Genomic DNA, 16,540 nt, shown 5'->3' with positions numbered 1-16,540 from the left:
CCAGACACACTTTCCATGTCCTCTTCCTGGTTTTCACTGCAGACATCTGGGATTTCCTTGGCCAGCTGTAACTCCCATAGCAGTGAGGTCTGCGTGCCCCTTCCTCAGCTGGACCAAGAGGGTATGAAATTGAGATTCCCTTCAGTCATCAGGATCTCCTCCTGCAGTATTTCAGATCCCTTTCTCTCCCTCCACCATCTAACAACCCCAAGGCATGCAGCTGCATCTCTAGGATCATGCCAACCCCATGCACCAGACTCAGATCTCCTGCATGGTAACATAGGACTGCTAGTGGACCACACACAAACCCAACCCAGAGTTTTTAAAGGGAATTGTTGTTCATAGTTTTTGGAGTTCTTGGAATCCACTGAAAGAACCTGTTGTAACTCTCCTAGGTACAATTCAGACGGTGGGACCGCTGGACCGAGAATCCACATCTCACTACTGGCTGACCGTGTTAGCTGTTGACCGGGGTTCCGTTCCTCTGTCCTCTGTGGCCGAGGTTTATATTGAAGTCACCGACATCAATGACAACCCGCCCCAGATGTCGAGACCCATCTTTTTTGCCTCTGTCATGGAGAACGCCCCAGTGAATACTTCTGTCCTTCAGCTTGATGCCAGGGACCCTGACTCCAGCTCCACAGGGAAGCTGACTTTCCAAATCCTACATGGAAATGCTCATGCGTGCTTCACCATTAATCCTGTCACAGGTAAGGCCTAAGCAGGCTCTGTCTTCCTAGACTGCATGGAGTGTTGCGGAGAGCTTACTCAGCACCGCAACGGGCATAGCTGCTAAATTACAGCTGGCCTTGAATGAAATGGATCAGTTTAAGGGTGACTCTTTCAAAACATCCAAATCCCCAGGGACAATCTCTGCTAAGAGCAAGCCTGCCGACAGGGGCAGCAAAGGGGGCAACTGAGTGATTCAAAGGGGGCTTAGAGCCTCAAGCCCTTTAAATTGCCACTGGAGCATCATACGGCTGTGTTCTTAGGGCTGCTTGAGGACGTGGTGGTGCCTCGCCCCTTCCACATGGGGCCCCTCTCCTCACCTTGCTCTAGAGCCTAGCGTGGCTGTTGGCTCCCATAGCTAAGAGGCAGATTGTCACTGGCACTCCCACCAACTGTACCAGCCTTTATTTGCAGCCCAGAGATGCTCAGAAGGAAATGAGATTCAGCCAAGAGGTGCTCAGAAGGAAAGGAGATTGTTTTACCTCTTTGGGAGCATCCATGAGAATAAAAAAAATTGGTTTTAATATTGTTCCTTGCAATCAGTTGCCCCACCGGGCAGTGAGAGCAAGAGGCAGGTATACCCGCACCAAGAGATAGCATTGGCGATATTTAAGAGTGGGTTGGATAGACAGCTATCAGGAATGGTCTTTCTAGACAGTATTTGGTCCTGTCGTGAGGGCAGGGGACTGGACTCGGTGACCTCTTGAGGCCCCTTCCAGTTCTAGTGTTCTAGGATTCTAAAAGGAAATGTCCTTTTTGATGACCCTCTTTGGTCATTAAACGGCATGATCACTGTATGACGTGCTCCCAGCACTTTCTGAGCACGCTAATCACCTGATTCACGCTCCCATCCCTGATTCCCCCTCTCCCTCCCCGAGCCGGAACTCTGCGAACAGCTGATTCACGGCATTCCAGCTCTTGGAGGGAGGGGGAAGAGTAGAAAGTGTGGGGTTCCAGTGCCCAGTGCGTGAGAGGCACATGGGGAAAGGGGCAGCCAGGGAGTCTGGAGGCCACAGGTAGCGGGTTGCCCACCACTGATCTAGCGCTTTTAATACGCTCTGGAGAGGTTTTTCCAATAGTTTAGGTTTTTTATGCTGAATGCTTTTTCAAGGCAAAACATGCCGCTCTCTCTTTTTTTCCTACATGGAGGGAAGAACATGATAGGTTCTAAAAGGATTTGGATTCCAGATCCAGCAAGGCTCTAGAAAAGACTATAACTGGTCACTTCCAAATTCTACCAACGTCACTCAGAGATGAACCCTCCATCCTAAGACAGGAGACTATTTTGAGTAACTGAATTTGTTGGAGCAGAAGCGTCTGTTACGAGGCATGACTGGGAGTCTTATTTTCTGGATGTTCCTCAGTAATGAACGATGAGTAATTTCACGGGGAAACCACAAAGCCCATTGTTGTTAGTCATCGGAGTTTAGCAACTACTGAAGAGGTGAGAATTGGCACAAAGGTTTCAGAGCCATAACCCCTCAGCCCACTCAGAAGGAAACTTACTAAATGTGGAGAACACCCCAGTCTAGGTCTCCAGAAATATCGCCCTTGATAAAATGCTTTAGCTTAGTGAGCAAACAAGAGTTTATGTCACCATAGCACTGGGAACAAATCAGAAAGATTCAGTCCCAAGGATCAGCTTTGCAGAAATGCCCACGCATTTCACGGAGAAGGCAGGACTAACCGCATGCAAGAATGCACCTTAAAGATCCCTCCCTGTATGGGTCCAGAACCATAATTTCCCCTCTCCCCATTTCTGCTTAAGACCCCTCCCACAGCTGCGCTCAGGCACTAGCCAGCATAAGGTGCACACTCAGGTTGCTCTGAAAATCCACCCGACAGAAGGGCCGGTAAAGACAGTCTCCATCCACACAGCCCTCTCCCAAAGAGCCCAGCTGGACCTTATCAGCAACGCGCATGCATTCCAGCAGCTAGCGAGAGAGCTGGCTTGCCCTGGGAGCCTAGTGCTGGCGAAAGGTCAGATTGACAGCTCTGTGGGCTGAAGGCATCTCCTGAGCCACGCAAGAGGCAGCGGCCTCTCCTTACCCACAATGCACTCACAAACCTCCATGGTACCTCCCCCAACCACACAGTCCCCCTCCTCCAAAGGCGAGGCGGTGTTCAGTCTCCACACCCATTCAGTTCTTGCCCTGTCTGCTGGGACTGCCAGGCACTAGGTTAGCTTACCCTACCCTGCCCCTTCTTGCTCCTGCGCCAGTCCTAGCCCCGGAAAGCTTTTGTGACCCTCTGGCATTTAAATTCCCTCATCTTTCCCAATAATGTGGCCTATAAAGAAAGGTTCATTTACTCCCTGCCCACAGCAAGAACCCTGCCCCCTGGAACAACCAGTCACCCCACATGACGACGAAATGTAGCAGCAGGAAATAAACATGTCCAAGCAGGCCCTTCTGCCACCGAGCACTGCCAGTCTGACAGTGCCTTGCCTGGGGAAGAGAATTGCTCCTGGCACTTACTATTTTCTTACAGGCTCTTTTTTTGATACGTTTTCCGGTGCCCTCCTGAGCTGAGATGGTCTCAGTGTAGACAGAGGCCATCAGCATAACCCCCCTCCCATTGTCATTTAGCGGGTGATCTCCGAGAAGCCAAGAATGAAAGGGCCCACAGTGGCTAACCTCCCCCTCTCAGTCTCTTGTTTGCAGATGAGACACACTGGCAGATACGACACACAGTGGAACTGTTCTGTGGAGGGATAGGAATCGGGTCCCCTTTAAGACATTCTCTCAGCGATAGAAGGCTTTAAAGGAAGCGAAAAGAGCTCTTAACAAGGGGCTTCCTCAGAAAGCACAGAGCGAGCATAAAGGACTCCACCCTGTCTCCTCTCTCAGTTACCTGGGAGAGGGTGGCGAGGAAGAGGAGAAATACACGAAGGCTGTGTCTAGACTGGCCAGTTTTTCCAGAAAATCAGCCGCTTTTCCAGAAAAACTAGCCAGCTGTCTACTCTGGCCGCTTGAATTTCCGCAAAAGCACTGACTTCCTACTGTCTGAAATCAGTGCTTTTTGTGGAAATACTATGCTGCTCCCGTTCGGGCAAAAGTCCCTTTTGCACAAAAGTTTTGCGCAAAAGGGCCAGTGTAGACAGCTGAGATTTGTTTTCCGCAAAAAAGCCCCGATCGCGAAAATGGCCATCGGGGTTTTTTTGTGGAAAAGCATGTCTAGATTGGCCACGGACGCTTTTCCGCAAAAAGTGCTTTTGCGTAAAAGCATCCGTGCCAATCTAGACGCTCTTTTCCGCAAATGCTTTTAACAGAAAACTTTTCTGTTAAAAGCATTTGCGGAAAATCATACCAGTCTAGACGTAGCCGAAAAGCTAATAAGAGGAAGGAATAAGCACAGTGAAGACAATAGCCTCCCACCACTGGCAATGGACTGTTACCAGTCCAGCCCAGCTGTGGTTTCGTGGGATAGAATATTCACCGGAAACGTTTGCATTTTGGACGTGGAAGTCCATTTTGGATGTAAGTTGTGTCCCAGTACACGGGGAGTTTGCGGGTGAGGAGAGGATGCTGCGGAAGGAATGAGGACTTTGGGGTTACAGGGTGGTCGGGGTCATTTGTCTTGAAAGCAAGGAGAATGCAGAACAAAACTGGTCTCTTCTTCTCTTCACTCACTCAGCCAGTATCTCTTCCACTGGGATGCCCTCCGTCTCTGCCCTCTCTGCTCCTTCGAGGTTCCAGAGTCCGGGGGGCGGCTGCTTCTTCCAGAAACCGATTTCTTTCTGTGTGTGCTTCTCCGCAAGGAGGCAACCAGACGGACTGGCAGACACTGCTCCCCTCTCTCTTTAAACCCGAGTGCCTCCTTTCAGACCTGGGAAACATGCCCCTCTCTGAATGCGTTCTCCTCATCCACCACTTGACTCCCAACCTGCTTCCGATGTTCAACTCCATGAGTGCTTGGAGCTGTACACAGGCACTTTGCTCTCTGGGAGAAAAAAAGTTACTTGCTGCTTTCCTGCTCCAATGCTCTGCAGTGCTGTACATTTTTCCTGAGCGGCTGCACAAGCGCACCGCTTATAGGGAACCACTGGTCTTGACCCTTTGATTTGGGGCATTGTTTTAAGCCAGACCAGTTCTGCTCTGTCCCATTGAGCACACAGTGTCCACCGGACTATCCCAGGCATAGGGGGCTGCAGACGCCATAACATCAGGTGTGCAGTGTTGTTACATGCTGCTGGCAAGCAGTGGGTTAGACGGATGGGGTAGGTTTTTCATTGTCACCTCTAAACAGAGGCCTGCATACAGCACTGACTTGCCAGTGAGATGGAATTTAAAGTCCTTGCATAAACTAAAGCCAGAATAAGTCTTGGGTTTCTACCTTCATGCTCCTGCAACAAGCCTTTACATGCTTGGGTTTGTTCCAACTGCAAATCCTCCGGCTTTTATTACCAAATCCCACATTCCTTGGTTTGACTCTTGGGATAAGGAACTGGAGACACAAGCCAAAGAAACCGCCCCTAGCTTGGATCACCTTGCAATGACCCCCATTGACCCAAGCACAGCAGATGCCTCTCTTCGAAGAGACGCCGTGGCTCTGGAGAACCCTGGGGAGCGTTTGCTGCTTTTCAGATGAACGACAGCCGCCAGTCACCAGCCAGGGGCTACACCACCCCAAACCTTGCTGCCGCTTCCTTGAGTCTTTTCCTACTCCACCCCTACCGGGCTTCTGCTCCCCCTCCCTTCTAGGTAGACCCTGCCTCCAGAGCCAGGATCTCAGGGCCTCTTCTCTCTCCCTGGGTCTCCTCTTTCCCTCTCTAAGCCCAAAGAAGCTTCCACACTCCAGCCCCTTTCTGCTACAAACTCCAAGCTTTATTCTAGTCCCCGCATTGCAGCCTTTGGCATGTGATCCAACAGGGTAATATGCTGAGCGGGGGGAGAGGGGGGGGCACAAGGCATTTTATTTGCATTGACTGGCCACAGGCACTGCCTGCTGCAGCTCCCCGTGGCTGCAGTTCTTCATTCCCGGCCAATGGGAGCTGCGGGAAGTGGCATGGGCCGCAGCGATGTGCTGGCTGCCACTTCCCGCCACTTCCAGCAGCCAGGAATGGTGAGCCACGGCCAGCTGGAGCAGGGGGCGGGGCTGTGACAGCGGACGGTCAACGGAGACAAAATACATCGCAGCGCACCAGCGGATTACCCTGCTGCCTGCATGCCCTGTACCTTCGACTCAGCTGGGCTCCATCCTTAATGAGGGCTTGTTCAGCCAGCCCACTTTCCCCTCACAGGTGGCCTATCAGATTGCTGACTTCCTCCTGGGCCACGTTAACCCTTTCTGCTCTAGTGTGGGGTGAACCCCGCATCACAGGGAGACAGAAGGAAACAGGGGGCCACTGGATCATACCGTCGGACCTTCTGTATGTCACAGGCCATTCGCTTTGCCCAGTTCTCCCTTTAATGATCTCCATCACTTGTGTTTGGCGAAGGCAGATCTTTGAGAAAAACATTGAGGCTGGAACTGAAGACCTTACCAGATGGAGAATCCCCCACTGCCGAGGGTTGTTTGTGTCAATGGTTATTTGCCCTCTCTGTTAACAATTTGTGCCAAGAGAAAGCAAGAGGGAGAGGGATTTGTTGAGGGAGGGGGGAAATAGGAAAACAGGGGAAAGAGGGTGAAGTAGAGTAAGAGAACACGTGACGGGGGGGGGAGGAGAAATGAGTGAGGCAAGGGGACCACAGAAGGGAGATTTCAGGCAAACTGCCTCCTCCTTTCTCAGGATCTCGTGGTGAAAAGCTCTGAACGTAGCGCTTCCTGTTTTAACTGCTCTTGCCTGGGCTGGGCGCGAGGTCAGCCCCCCATCCCCAGCTCTGCCAGCAGAAGCTGTTCTTTTCTCTTGGCGGGTGCCAAGGTGCTGCCTTTTGCTGCTCCTGTTCCAACACGACGGGTTTTTCTTTTCCCTTATTCTGACAACGAGCAGGAGTCATTCTGTTGCTGCAGGCAGAAACGATCTGTTCCCATTGCTCGGCACGGGGGATCGGACAGGCTGCAAGCGCAGGACTCGGGCACACCTGGACTTCCAAACTTTTCTTCCAGCTGGGGAAGAACTTTACAAAAGAACTTTTTAAAGCTGGTGCCAGGCATCCGTGTAGTTTGCAAGCAGGGATCAGATGTATTCTGCGGAGCAGGCGATCCAGTAGAAAATATGCTTGTGTTGATTCTTGTCTGGGATTTTGCAAAAAGGCCTCCACACTCAATGATTAACCAGGGCTGAAAGAGCTGGAGGAAGTTAACAGCTTCAGTGGCTTCTAACCTCCATGGTGTATTTAGGGGCTGAGCTAGCTTCTGTAGCTCCAGCCTCCAGGCTAGCCAGCATGCCTTTCCAAACAGCGACAAGGTACCTTCCCCCCATGCCTGTGGCCTGTGACCCGTGACCCAGACATGGAAATCAGCCAAATAACCCAGAGTGGATTTCAAACGCCATTAGAAAGCCTGCTTGGTATTGGCCAAAGGAAAAAAAAGGAAAACAATGAATAAGGGGTCAAGTCCAGTCCCCTGTCTTCACAGCAGGACCAAGTACCATCCCTGACAAATTTTTGCCTCAAATCCCTGAATGGCTTCTGCAAGGATTGAACTCACAACCCTGAGTTTAGCAGGCCAATGCACAAACCACAGAGCTCTCCCTCCTCCTGTTTAGCCCCCTTCTGGGGACTAACTTCCTACCAGAGTGAGAAGGGCGGTGAGGTAATATATTTTATTGGGCTACCGTCTGCTGGCAAAAGAGAGGCGTGTATGAGCCACACAGAGCTTTTCTTCAGATCTCCCTCACCCACCTTCTCTCTCTAATGCACTCCGACCTCTTTAATCCGGCCACCCTGGGAAACAGGCCCACATTGGCGGTCCTGGCTCGATAGCCACACAAATGCCCATTGATTTCAGCTGGCGTTTGTGTGAGCAACGGGCCCTCAGGGCTTGGCCCATAATACATGGATTATAAACCATGCATCGAGGGCTGGCGGTGGCAGACGCAGGGCCGTGACACAGAGCGCTCACAAGCCTGAGGCTCTCCATTGTCAGAAAGTCATGCATTATGTACAACATGGCCATCAGTGGGAACAGATGGGCTTGAAAACGAGGGGGCTGTGGAGGCAGGAGCTGGGAGTAGGGGAAGGAGGAACAAGACAGGGAGGCTGGCGGGGGAGCAGGTGGAATGGGGAGCAGTGCAGCCTGCCGGAGCTGCTGGCCGGGAAGTGGAGCAGGAGCTATGGGATTGGAAAAGCAGGGCCCCACACTAGACATATGCAGCATAGGTAGGGTTGCCAGGTGTCCGGTATTCACCCAGACAGTCCGGTATTTTTGCCTCCTGTCCAGTAAAAAAATTCAGAGAATGCCGGACACCTAAAATGTCCAGTATTTTCTGATTTTTTTCCCCGGCCAGGAGGCGAAAATGCCGGGCACCTGGCAACCCTACAAACACTCAGCACCCGGCCTTCCCCCGGCTCCCAACAACCCCAACCCCCCGACCCCAGCCCCCATGCTTACCTGGTTCTGCAAGGCTGCCAGCACAAAATGGCTGCTGACCAACCGCTCCCCTGTTCCTATCCCTGCACTCACCCTTAAAGGGGACATGCTGTTTTATTTTAAATTCTTTTTTTTTTTTTGCTCAACAACTTTGGTCTCCCCCCCACCCCCATTTTTTCCCCTCCTTCAACAGAATTCTTTCCCGGTGTTTTTTTTTTTTGCGGGGGGGGGGGGGGTTCGGTATTTTTGTTTCAACCATCTGGCAACCCTAAGCATAGGGCACTACTGAATTTGGGGCACAGTGGTGCCCTATGCAGCTGTGCATTGTGCGGATGCGTAAGGACAGTCCTGCCCATTAACCCTGCCACAAGCCCATGCTAGCGCATATTTTCAGGAAGCCATCGACTCTAGCCCTAAAGACTTCACCCCATGGAGAATCCACCCTATCCCTTGCAAAGCTTATCCAGTGGTTACTCACTGTTAACAAGGTCCATCTAATAGCCTGGATTTAACTAGCCTTAGCTGCTGGCTGAGAGAGTCTTCCCTTCCATAAGAAGAAACTTCAAACTTTTGCCCAAAATACTGCAATATTTAGGGTACGTCTACACAGCAATATTATTTCAAAATAATTAGCATCTGCTTAGTCCGCGTCTACACAGCAGGCAGTTATTTCGAAATAATGTCAAAATACTGTCAAACTAGAGGGTTTCTTGCTCCAACTTCTTGCGGCAATGCTATGCTGCTCCCGTTCGGGCAAAAGTCCTTTTGAGCAAAAGGGCCAGTGTAGACAGCTGAGATTTGTTTTGCGCAAAAAAACCCCGATCGCGAAAATGGCGATCGGGGCTTTTTTGTGGAAAAGCACGTCTAGATTGGCACGGACGCTTTTCTGCAAAAGTGCTTTTGCGGAAAAGCATCCGTGCTAATCTAGACGCTCTTTTCCAAAAATGCTTTTAATGGAAAACTTTTCCGTTAAAAGCATTTGCGGAAAATCATGCCAGTCTAAACGCAGCCTCAGAGAAGAGAGAAATAAGAAAGAAGAGGCAACATTTCCCCATTGTAAAACCACTTCTGCTCGCAAGCATGGGGATTTGGGGGTAGGAAATGTTGCCTTCCTACAACCCTCTTGCATGTTCATCACTTTGCTTACGGGGGAATGTCAGTCTTTGAATCTGGCCCCGGCTGACGAGTCAGAAGAACAATTTGTGCTATCCTCTCCTGGAAGGCTTGGAACTCAAAAGGTTATTTCTCTCTTGGCAGGCCTGATTTCCACCGGTTCTCAGCAGCTGGATCGAGAACACAAGGCTGAGCATATCCTGGAGGTAGGCAGCACTGAAGCTGTAATTAGTGGTATTTACCTGCAAGTGTTTCACGTCCTCAGCAAGCTCTGCCTTGCAAGTTGGTGCACAGAGAAAGAGGCTCACACCATCCGCTCCCAAGTGCTGGGAAAGATAATTAAATGTTCTATGGGGCTTTTTTTTTTCTGTTGCCCCAAGTGCCAGCTGTGTGATGCTTTGAAAAGCGTCTCAAGATTTCCTAACGGAAGAGCAGAGAAGCAAGAGGCCCATTGCCAAGATCTGGGGAACAAAGGGTGGGAATTGCCATTCTAGTCTCTATCCAGGTGGACAATGATTCATTTGTCAGAGGCCAAGCCGGACAAATTCAGTGTACCGTATTATCTGGGCCTAGTCCTCAGCTTCCTCAAGCTCATGTCGGATGCTGCTGGACAGGAGGAAAGGGAAGGGTGCCTCCTTCATCCTGGAATGCAGCAGGGGCTAAACTAACCCCCACTGCAAGTTATGGAAAGCACAGAAACACCATGGGCCATTCCACTAGCCCAGGATTGCCAAAGCACTAATCCAGCCCTTACCCCAGCTATGCAGCCTTTACACCACCAAGGGATCCCCTTACAATAGGGCTATTCATAGAAAGCTGAAGGAATCCCCAGTTGCTCCAAGTAATTGACCTTCTGCTCCCTATTCATACTGCTTAGTCATTCAAGAACACTTTACACACTTTTTCATTCTCACAGCATTCCCGAGAAATTGGGTTATCCCCATTTTACAGATGGATAAACCGAGGCACAGACATGTTAAGTCTGGGGCAGGTCAGGTGTAGAACTCCGATGCGCTTCTCTCCAGAGTCAGTGCTCAGTCACGTCAGTATATTTATCAGTGCCTTCCTTCTTCCGACGTACTCAGCAGTTCCTGCCCTTGTTCTATATTTTTTATAGATTTCATGACCATTGGCAGGTATTTTGGCACACTGCTTATTCTGCAATGTCAGGACCTTAGTGTTCCTTTTCTCCCACCCTCCAAGAAGTTCACAAACATATCAGGGAAAACAACCAAATCCTAAAGATGAAAAAGTTCCATCTCCATTTGTTGCAGTCCGTGCCCAAAAATCATGATCGATAATTTGTCACACAAGGATGACAGGCCATATCCGAGACCTTGTTCTCAGTCTAAGTCATCAGAACATAAGAATGGCCATGCTGGGTTAGACCAAAGGTCCACCTAGCCCAGTATCTTCTGACAGTGGCCAATGCCAGGTGCCCCAGAATGAATGAACAGAACAGAGAAGCATTAAGTGATCCATCCCCCGACACCCAAAGAAATCCCCTGAAAACAGAGGCTAGGGATATCATTCCAGTCCATGCTGGCTAATAGCCATTGACGGACCTATCCTCCATGAATTTATCTAGCTGTTTTTTGAACCCTGGTTTAGTCTTGTACTTCAAAACATCCCCTGGCAAGGAGTTCCACAGTTTGACTGTCTGTTGCATGAAGAAATACTTCCTTTTGTTTGTTTTATACCTGCTACCTATTAATTCATTGGGTGAGCCCCTAATTCTTGTAGTAGGGTTAGGACAAGTTACCTTTATAATGATGTTTGGCACAGAGTTCATGGGGAGGGCATGATTGCCTGTTCATGCATCCAGAATCCTGCAATAATATAAATATTTGTGTAGCAATATTAGGACTTGATTCCACCCTACCGATGTTCCTCTGCCAACTTCAGTGGAATTACTTCTAATTTATACCAGTGTAAATGAGAGGAGAATCGGCTTGTTGGAGTTTTATCTATAATGCCCTGTGGCCTGGGTTGTTAGTGGAATTTGAATCTGGGTTCATCAGCAGTAAAAGCAGGTATCCCTAAGCACTTCAGCGGTAGTAAATGCATCTTCTCATCTGTGGACCAGCCCTAGACAATATCATGTAGTGTGACTGACAAAACTTCCGCAAGCGGCAGATGCCAGCGATTGACTTGGTCACATGCACTTGGGTAGGTCTGACATTTCATGCAGTAGGGGCAAGTGACATTCAAATCATGCTGGAAGAGAAATACACATACACCCAACAAACCGCAGAATAATTTTACACCTGCCCTTCCTGCTGAGGGCTGGCTGTTGTGCCGTGGCTCACGAGTCCCCTGGTTTGCTTGCAGGTTGTGGTTTCGGACAACGGAGACCCGACCTTGAAGTCCACTGCCAAAGTTGTGGTCCAGGTCCTGGATGCCAACGACAACCCTCCCAGCTTCCCCCACAAGCTCTTCATGGTTCAGCTCCTAGAGAGAGCTGCGTCTGAGTCGCCACTGCCAGTCTGCAGGGTGATCGCCTCCGACCGTGATGTGGGGCAGAATGGACAGGTCACCTATAGCATTGAGGAGAATGAGGAAGGGATATTCACCATCAGCCCTGGGACAGGCGTGCTGTTCTCCAGAAAGGCTTTCCTGGCCTCAGAATATAACATCCTAACGGTGAGAGGGGCCCAGAGAGAGAACGCCCGTGAAGGGAGAGGAGGAGGGGGAAAGAAGTAGAGGGAGGGAGAAAACGAGAGAGGAAAGACGGAGAGGAGGCAGATGAGAAGGATCTGTGGAAGGGAGAGTCGGGAAGGAGAGATGGGCACAGCTGAAGGGACAAAGAGAACCAATGAAAGAGAGATGAAGGTATGAGAAATGGAGGGAAAGTCTGAGGTGCAGTGCACCATATTATTTCAGGGATCCATCCCTGGATCATCCCCATGATCTCCCCTGGGTTTGGAACTGAATCTGAGCTTTCCCATACTTTTAAAGGTCTTAGATTTGGGATTCTGCTTCTGGCCCTTTGCAAAGAGAGGTACAGACCCAGCTTACAGAGTATGGATCCAGGTTCAAACTTCTGCCAAGTTCAGGAGCCTTTGGATCCAGAGTCCTGGCCGGGCCCCCTTTCTGCTTTGACACAAGCATGGGTCTGATTTGGAGTGAGCCTGGGGATTTACTTTGTGACCCAGAGGAATCTGGTTTGCATGACTTCACTGTGAAAGCAGGTGAAACTCAGCCCCTCGGAGTGAAATTTGCTTTGTGGGTTTTTGGGTGCGTTCAGACTTGAAACTCAAAGAGAAACTACAGGGAATGCCAGCCCAACCGGATGAGAGGGAGGGACTGCTAACCCAGCACTTCTCCCTGAAACATGACCCCTGTGTTCCTTGACAGGTCAAGGCGACAGACAACGGCAGCCCCCCACTTTCTGCCAGCGTGCGGCTTCACATCAGTTGGGTCGCCCGCCCGGGCCCTTCCTCAGAGCCACTCGCTTTCGACGAGCCCCATTTTAACTTTGCGGTGATGGAAACGGACCCTGTGAACCACATGGTGGGAGTGATCAGTGTTGAGATTGGACCCAGCCCGCTCTGGTTTACCATCACAGGTGAGGCACCAGTGGGAAACGGGACACTCTGGCGTCTAAGAGCTGGAAGAATTTTGCCCCGTTCCCCTTGGCATCCAGCATGTACATGCCCTGAGCTAACAAAGGTGTTTACTCAAGATTAAGAGAGAAGCCTCCATGTAGGCATCACATGGCGTCCCGCCTGACTACATAGAAAACACAGAGACTCCATTCAAAGAGCTGGTGCACAAGAACAATTATCCATCATCTTTTACCATGACATTTCTGGCACTTGCCCATCACTAATGAAATCTCTTGCCCTGGAAGACACTGGGGGTGAGAGACTCACATGGCTCATGGGAAATATGTAGCAATCATGCCCTCTGCAGTGTTCCCCGTAAACTGAGCTAAGCTGATTAGCAGAGCACCCATATCTAGGTTTTTTGTTTCTGCTGGTGGTGCACATTTGCACTTGCCTCGGTGCACATAACACATTATTCCGCACATGCATGGAAAAGATTTGAGGGAACACTGCCTTGCACTGCAGCCTGGTGAAACATCTTGGAGGGTCCCTGATTGGCTGACCTGGTTACCACACTTGCTTTGCTCAGGGCACTTTATGATTCTGCTGGTAAAACCATTCCTTTGGGACTCCTCTTCTTCCTCCGCCAGTCTGCTCTGAGACACCCTGTGATTTCCATCAGCTCAGGTTTGCTGTAGAGAGCGTGTCTTTCCCTTGCTGCTGACAGAGATGCTTGCCCATGACAGTTCTCCAGGTGAGGCAGCTTTAGGCCTCCCCTTTGGGGCTGCTTTGTGGCAAGGCAGACGGTGGAGTTGGAGCGGCTTTGCCCATGGATTGCACTGAGCGAAGCTAGGGGTTCAGAACTGGGCTGCTGGTCAGAGCTCCGGGTGCTCCTCCTCCTAGTTTGGGGCCTCCTTGTCGTAGCCAGAAGGGCCCGTGGGGGTCGGGGAGGAGGCTGATTTCGGTGCATGGGCCATTCTGGGAGGTGGGGTTAAGCTCTAGCAGCCTGGCCCTACCCCCACTCCCTGGCAGTAGCACAAGGCGGAGCCGGGTAAGCCCTGCCCTGGCTCCTGGGCTGGAGCTCCAGGCAAAGCAGGGGAAGTCCTGGCATCCCGGCCCTGCTCCCCAGCAGGAGTGCTGCATGGGCTGGCGAGGAGAAGGCCTCGAAACAGAATGGGTGGGCCATGGCCCACCCGTGGCTATGCCCGTTGTGAATAGCACAGCTCTCAGGGTTTTTCTCACGGGGGTGGGGGGGGAGGTTTGACGGCTGAGAGAGAGAAACTCCAGACTGGCTGCTTTGAAGGGGGCAGCGGCTAAAGAAAGGGAAGGAATTTCCCATTTTCCTTAGCCGTCTGGGAGCATTTTCTTTCCTCTCCTGTTTGGAGTTTGTCCTTGCCTGGTTTTCTCCTCTCCTCTGACCCCACTGCTCCAAGCAAGCGAGGTTAGCAGACTGATCGCCTCTGCTAGTGGAAGGGAATCCACTTGTCTCTTTCTTTTCCTCAGTCTCAGCTTCTTTTGTCTCTCTCGCTCTGTGTCAGTCCAGATTTCCCCACACCCTCTGATAGCGGCACCATTAGATGCTCATAGGAAAATCAGCTTGCTTCAGAATACGGGGAACTCTGGCAGAGGCCCAAACGGTCTCTCACCGTCTCTAAACCGGACTATTCCAATGGCGGTTTGCATGTCACAAGCAAATAGAGTGAGAAACACAAGGAAGGGGCTGTCATCCTTGGGCTGCTGGCAAGAGCAGGAGGGATGACTCTTCCACCGAGTTCCTCAAGTCTACGTGATGCAACCATCTGGGCTGGAGCAACGGCCCTTGCTCATACTGGGAGCGCCGTCTGCTTCTGCAGCTGCTCAGCGTTGGGCTTCTCCAGAGCTCGCAGGCTCCCTGCCGCGGTGAGGAAGGACACCGCTATCGTACTGTCAGAGCAACCTTGAGTTTGAAAGCCACTGCGGCTTTCCCTGGTGCAAAGTCACCCCCACGCCCATCGGCGATAAGCCCGTAGAGCCAGAAATCTGGAGAGCTGATGCAAACGAGGCAATGCCCTCATTTTCAAATTGGAATAGCCATGGTCTCATTTGCATAACGTCAGTCTTCTTCCCCTCACCCCTTTCTGCTTTGTCTCCCATCTGAGATTTCTCTTGCACCCTTGGCTGCGTCTAGACTGGCATGATTTTCCGGAAATGCTTTTAACAGAAAAGCTTTCTGTTAAAAGCATTTTCTGAAAAGAGCGTCTACATTGGGTTTTGCGGAAAAGCAGCCGTGCCAATCTAGACGTGCTTTTCCGTAAAAAAGCCCCAATCGCCATTTTCGCGATCGGGGCTTTTTTGCGCAAAACAAATCTGAGCTGTCTACACTGGCCCTTTTGCTCAAAACTTTTGCGCAAAAGGGACTTTTGCTTGAACGGGAGCAGCATCGTATTTCCGCAAGAAGCTCATTTCTTACATGAGCTCGTCAGTGCTCTTGAGGAAATTCAAGTGGCCAGTGTAGACAGCTGCAAAAGCGGCTGATTTTCTGGAAAAACTGGCCAGTCTAGACACAGCCCTTTTGTTTTGGCATGGTTCCCTATTTCACCACTAGCGTGTCCCCTGGCCACCTCTCTGCCCTAGCTTCCCCCAGCTCTTTTCTGGTTCCCCTCTTTGTCCCTCAGTGTTTCCCACTGCTCGCCAACAATAGGATGGCCGGGCCATAGAAACCCTGCCTAGAGTGTAGCTCCCACCTGCCCATGGCCCCAGAAGTACAGCTAGAGCAACTGCCTACCCAGCACCGTTCTACCCACAGCCAGTCCTCACCCATCCCCTGGCTGTGCATGATCTGAGGGCTGGGTCTCTATGGTTACCATTCTCAAGGGCTCCTAGGAGTCTGTGGGTATGTCTACACTACCCTTCTAATTCGAAATAGGAGGGTAATGTAGGCATACCGCAATTGCAAATGAAGCCCGGGATTTGTATGGTTTAGATCCTTAATGCTTCCATCCAAGGCTCCTACCACTGAGAGGCGAGCCCAAACTTGGGAATCTCTGGCCTATCTGGGAGATTTAACAGATCGGCCTTCCCCCGCCCAGCTCTCGCCGTGACTACAGTGAGGCCTGGAGGCATGCCAGGGACTAGGACTGGGGGTTAAGGGAGGAAAATTTCCACCTGGGATGAAACCAGCACACACTGTCTCCCCTGACAGTTCTAGGCCTGCGATACCTTCCTCATCCTTCCCTTCAGCTGGAGATACCCCGGTCTTCCCTCGGCCTCTGGTCAGGCCTTGTAGAATTTACACCAAACAACAAGAAAAAGACGTTCACTGAAGCATCCTCCCTCGTGTCCTAGCTGCGTACTTCCCACCTGGTCCTAGTGGTGGGATGTTAGAACGCCTGCCAGCTGCCAAGAGTCCTTCCACAGCTACGCCCCTTGCAAAGCTTCAGTTCACACATACCCAGATCCCTCTCCTTTTCTAATATTTATTATTAATTATTCTTACCCCGTTGCCTTCCCCTCCCCCCTTTATTTCTCTGCCCCGTCCCAGGTGGCGACGATGACATGGATTTTGATATTGAAAAGAGCACCGGCAGCATGGTCATTGCGAGAGCCCTCGAGGCAAAGAAGAAGCCAAGCTATAACCTTACAGTGGAAGTCACTGATGGGTCGAGTTTCATCAGGACCCAGGTACATTCCCACAATTC

The 16,540-nt window shown here is 51.0% G+C and overlaps 1 protein-coding gene across 1 annotated transcript in view; it reads left to right on the top strand.

The window, feature by feature from the left end:
* Positions 1-16,540, top strand: part of FAT2 (FAT atypical cadherin 2) — an 88,818-nt gene that overhangs the window by 19,181 nt on the left and 53,097 nt on the right. Inside the window, exons 3-7 of the mRNA XM_075900583.1 lie at positions 396-710; positions 9,460-9,521; positions 11,647-11,958; positions 12,673-12,883; positions 16,384-16,523. Of these exons, the coding sequence (XP_075756698.1) occupies positions 396-710; positions 9,460-9,521; positions 11,647-11,958; positions 12,673-12,883; positions 16,384-16,523 (1,040 nt within the window). The remainder of the gene's footprint in view (positions 1-395; positions 711-9,459; positions 9,522-11,646; positions 11,959-12,672; positions 12,884-16,383; positions 16,524-16,540) is intronic.

Source organism: Pelodiscus sinensis, chromosome 17 (assembly GCF_049634645.1).
Source record: "Pelodiscus sinensis isolate JC-2024 chromosome 17, ASM4963464v1, whole genome shotgun sequence".
NCBI classification, from domain to species: domain Eukaryota; kingdom Metazoa; phylum Chordata; order Testudines; family Trionychidae; genus Pelodiscus; species Pelodiscus sinensis.
Note: the sequence above shows the minus strand (reverse complement) of the source record. Positions and strands in the feature narration are given on the sequence as shown.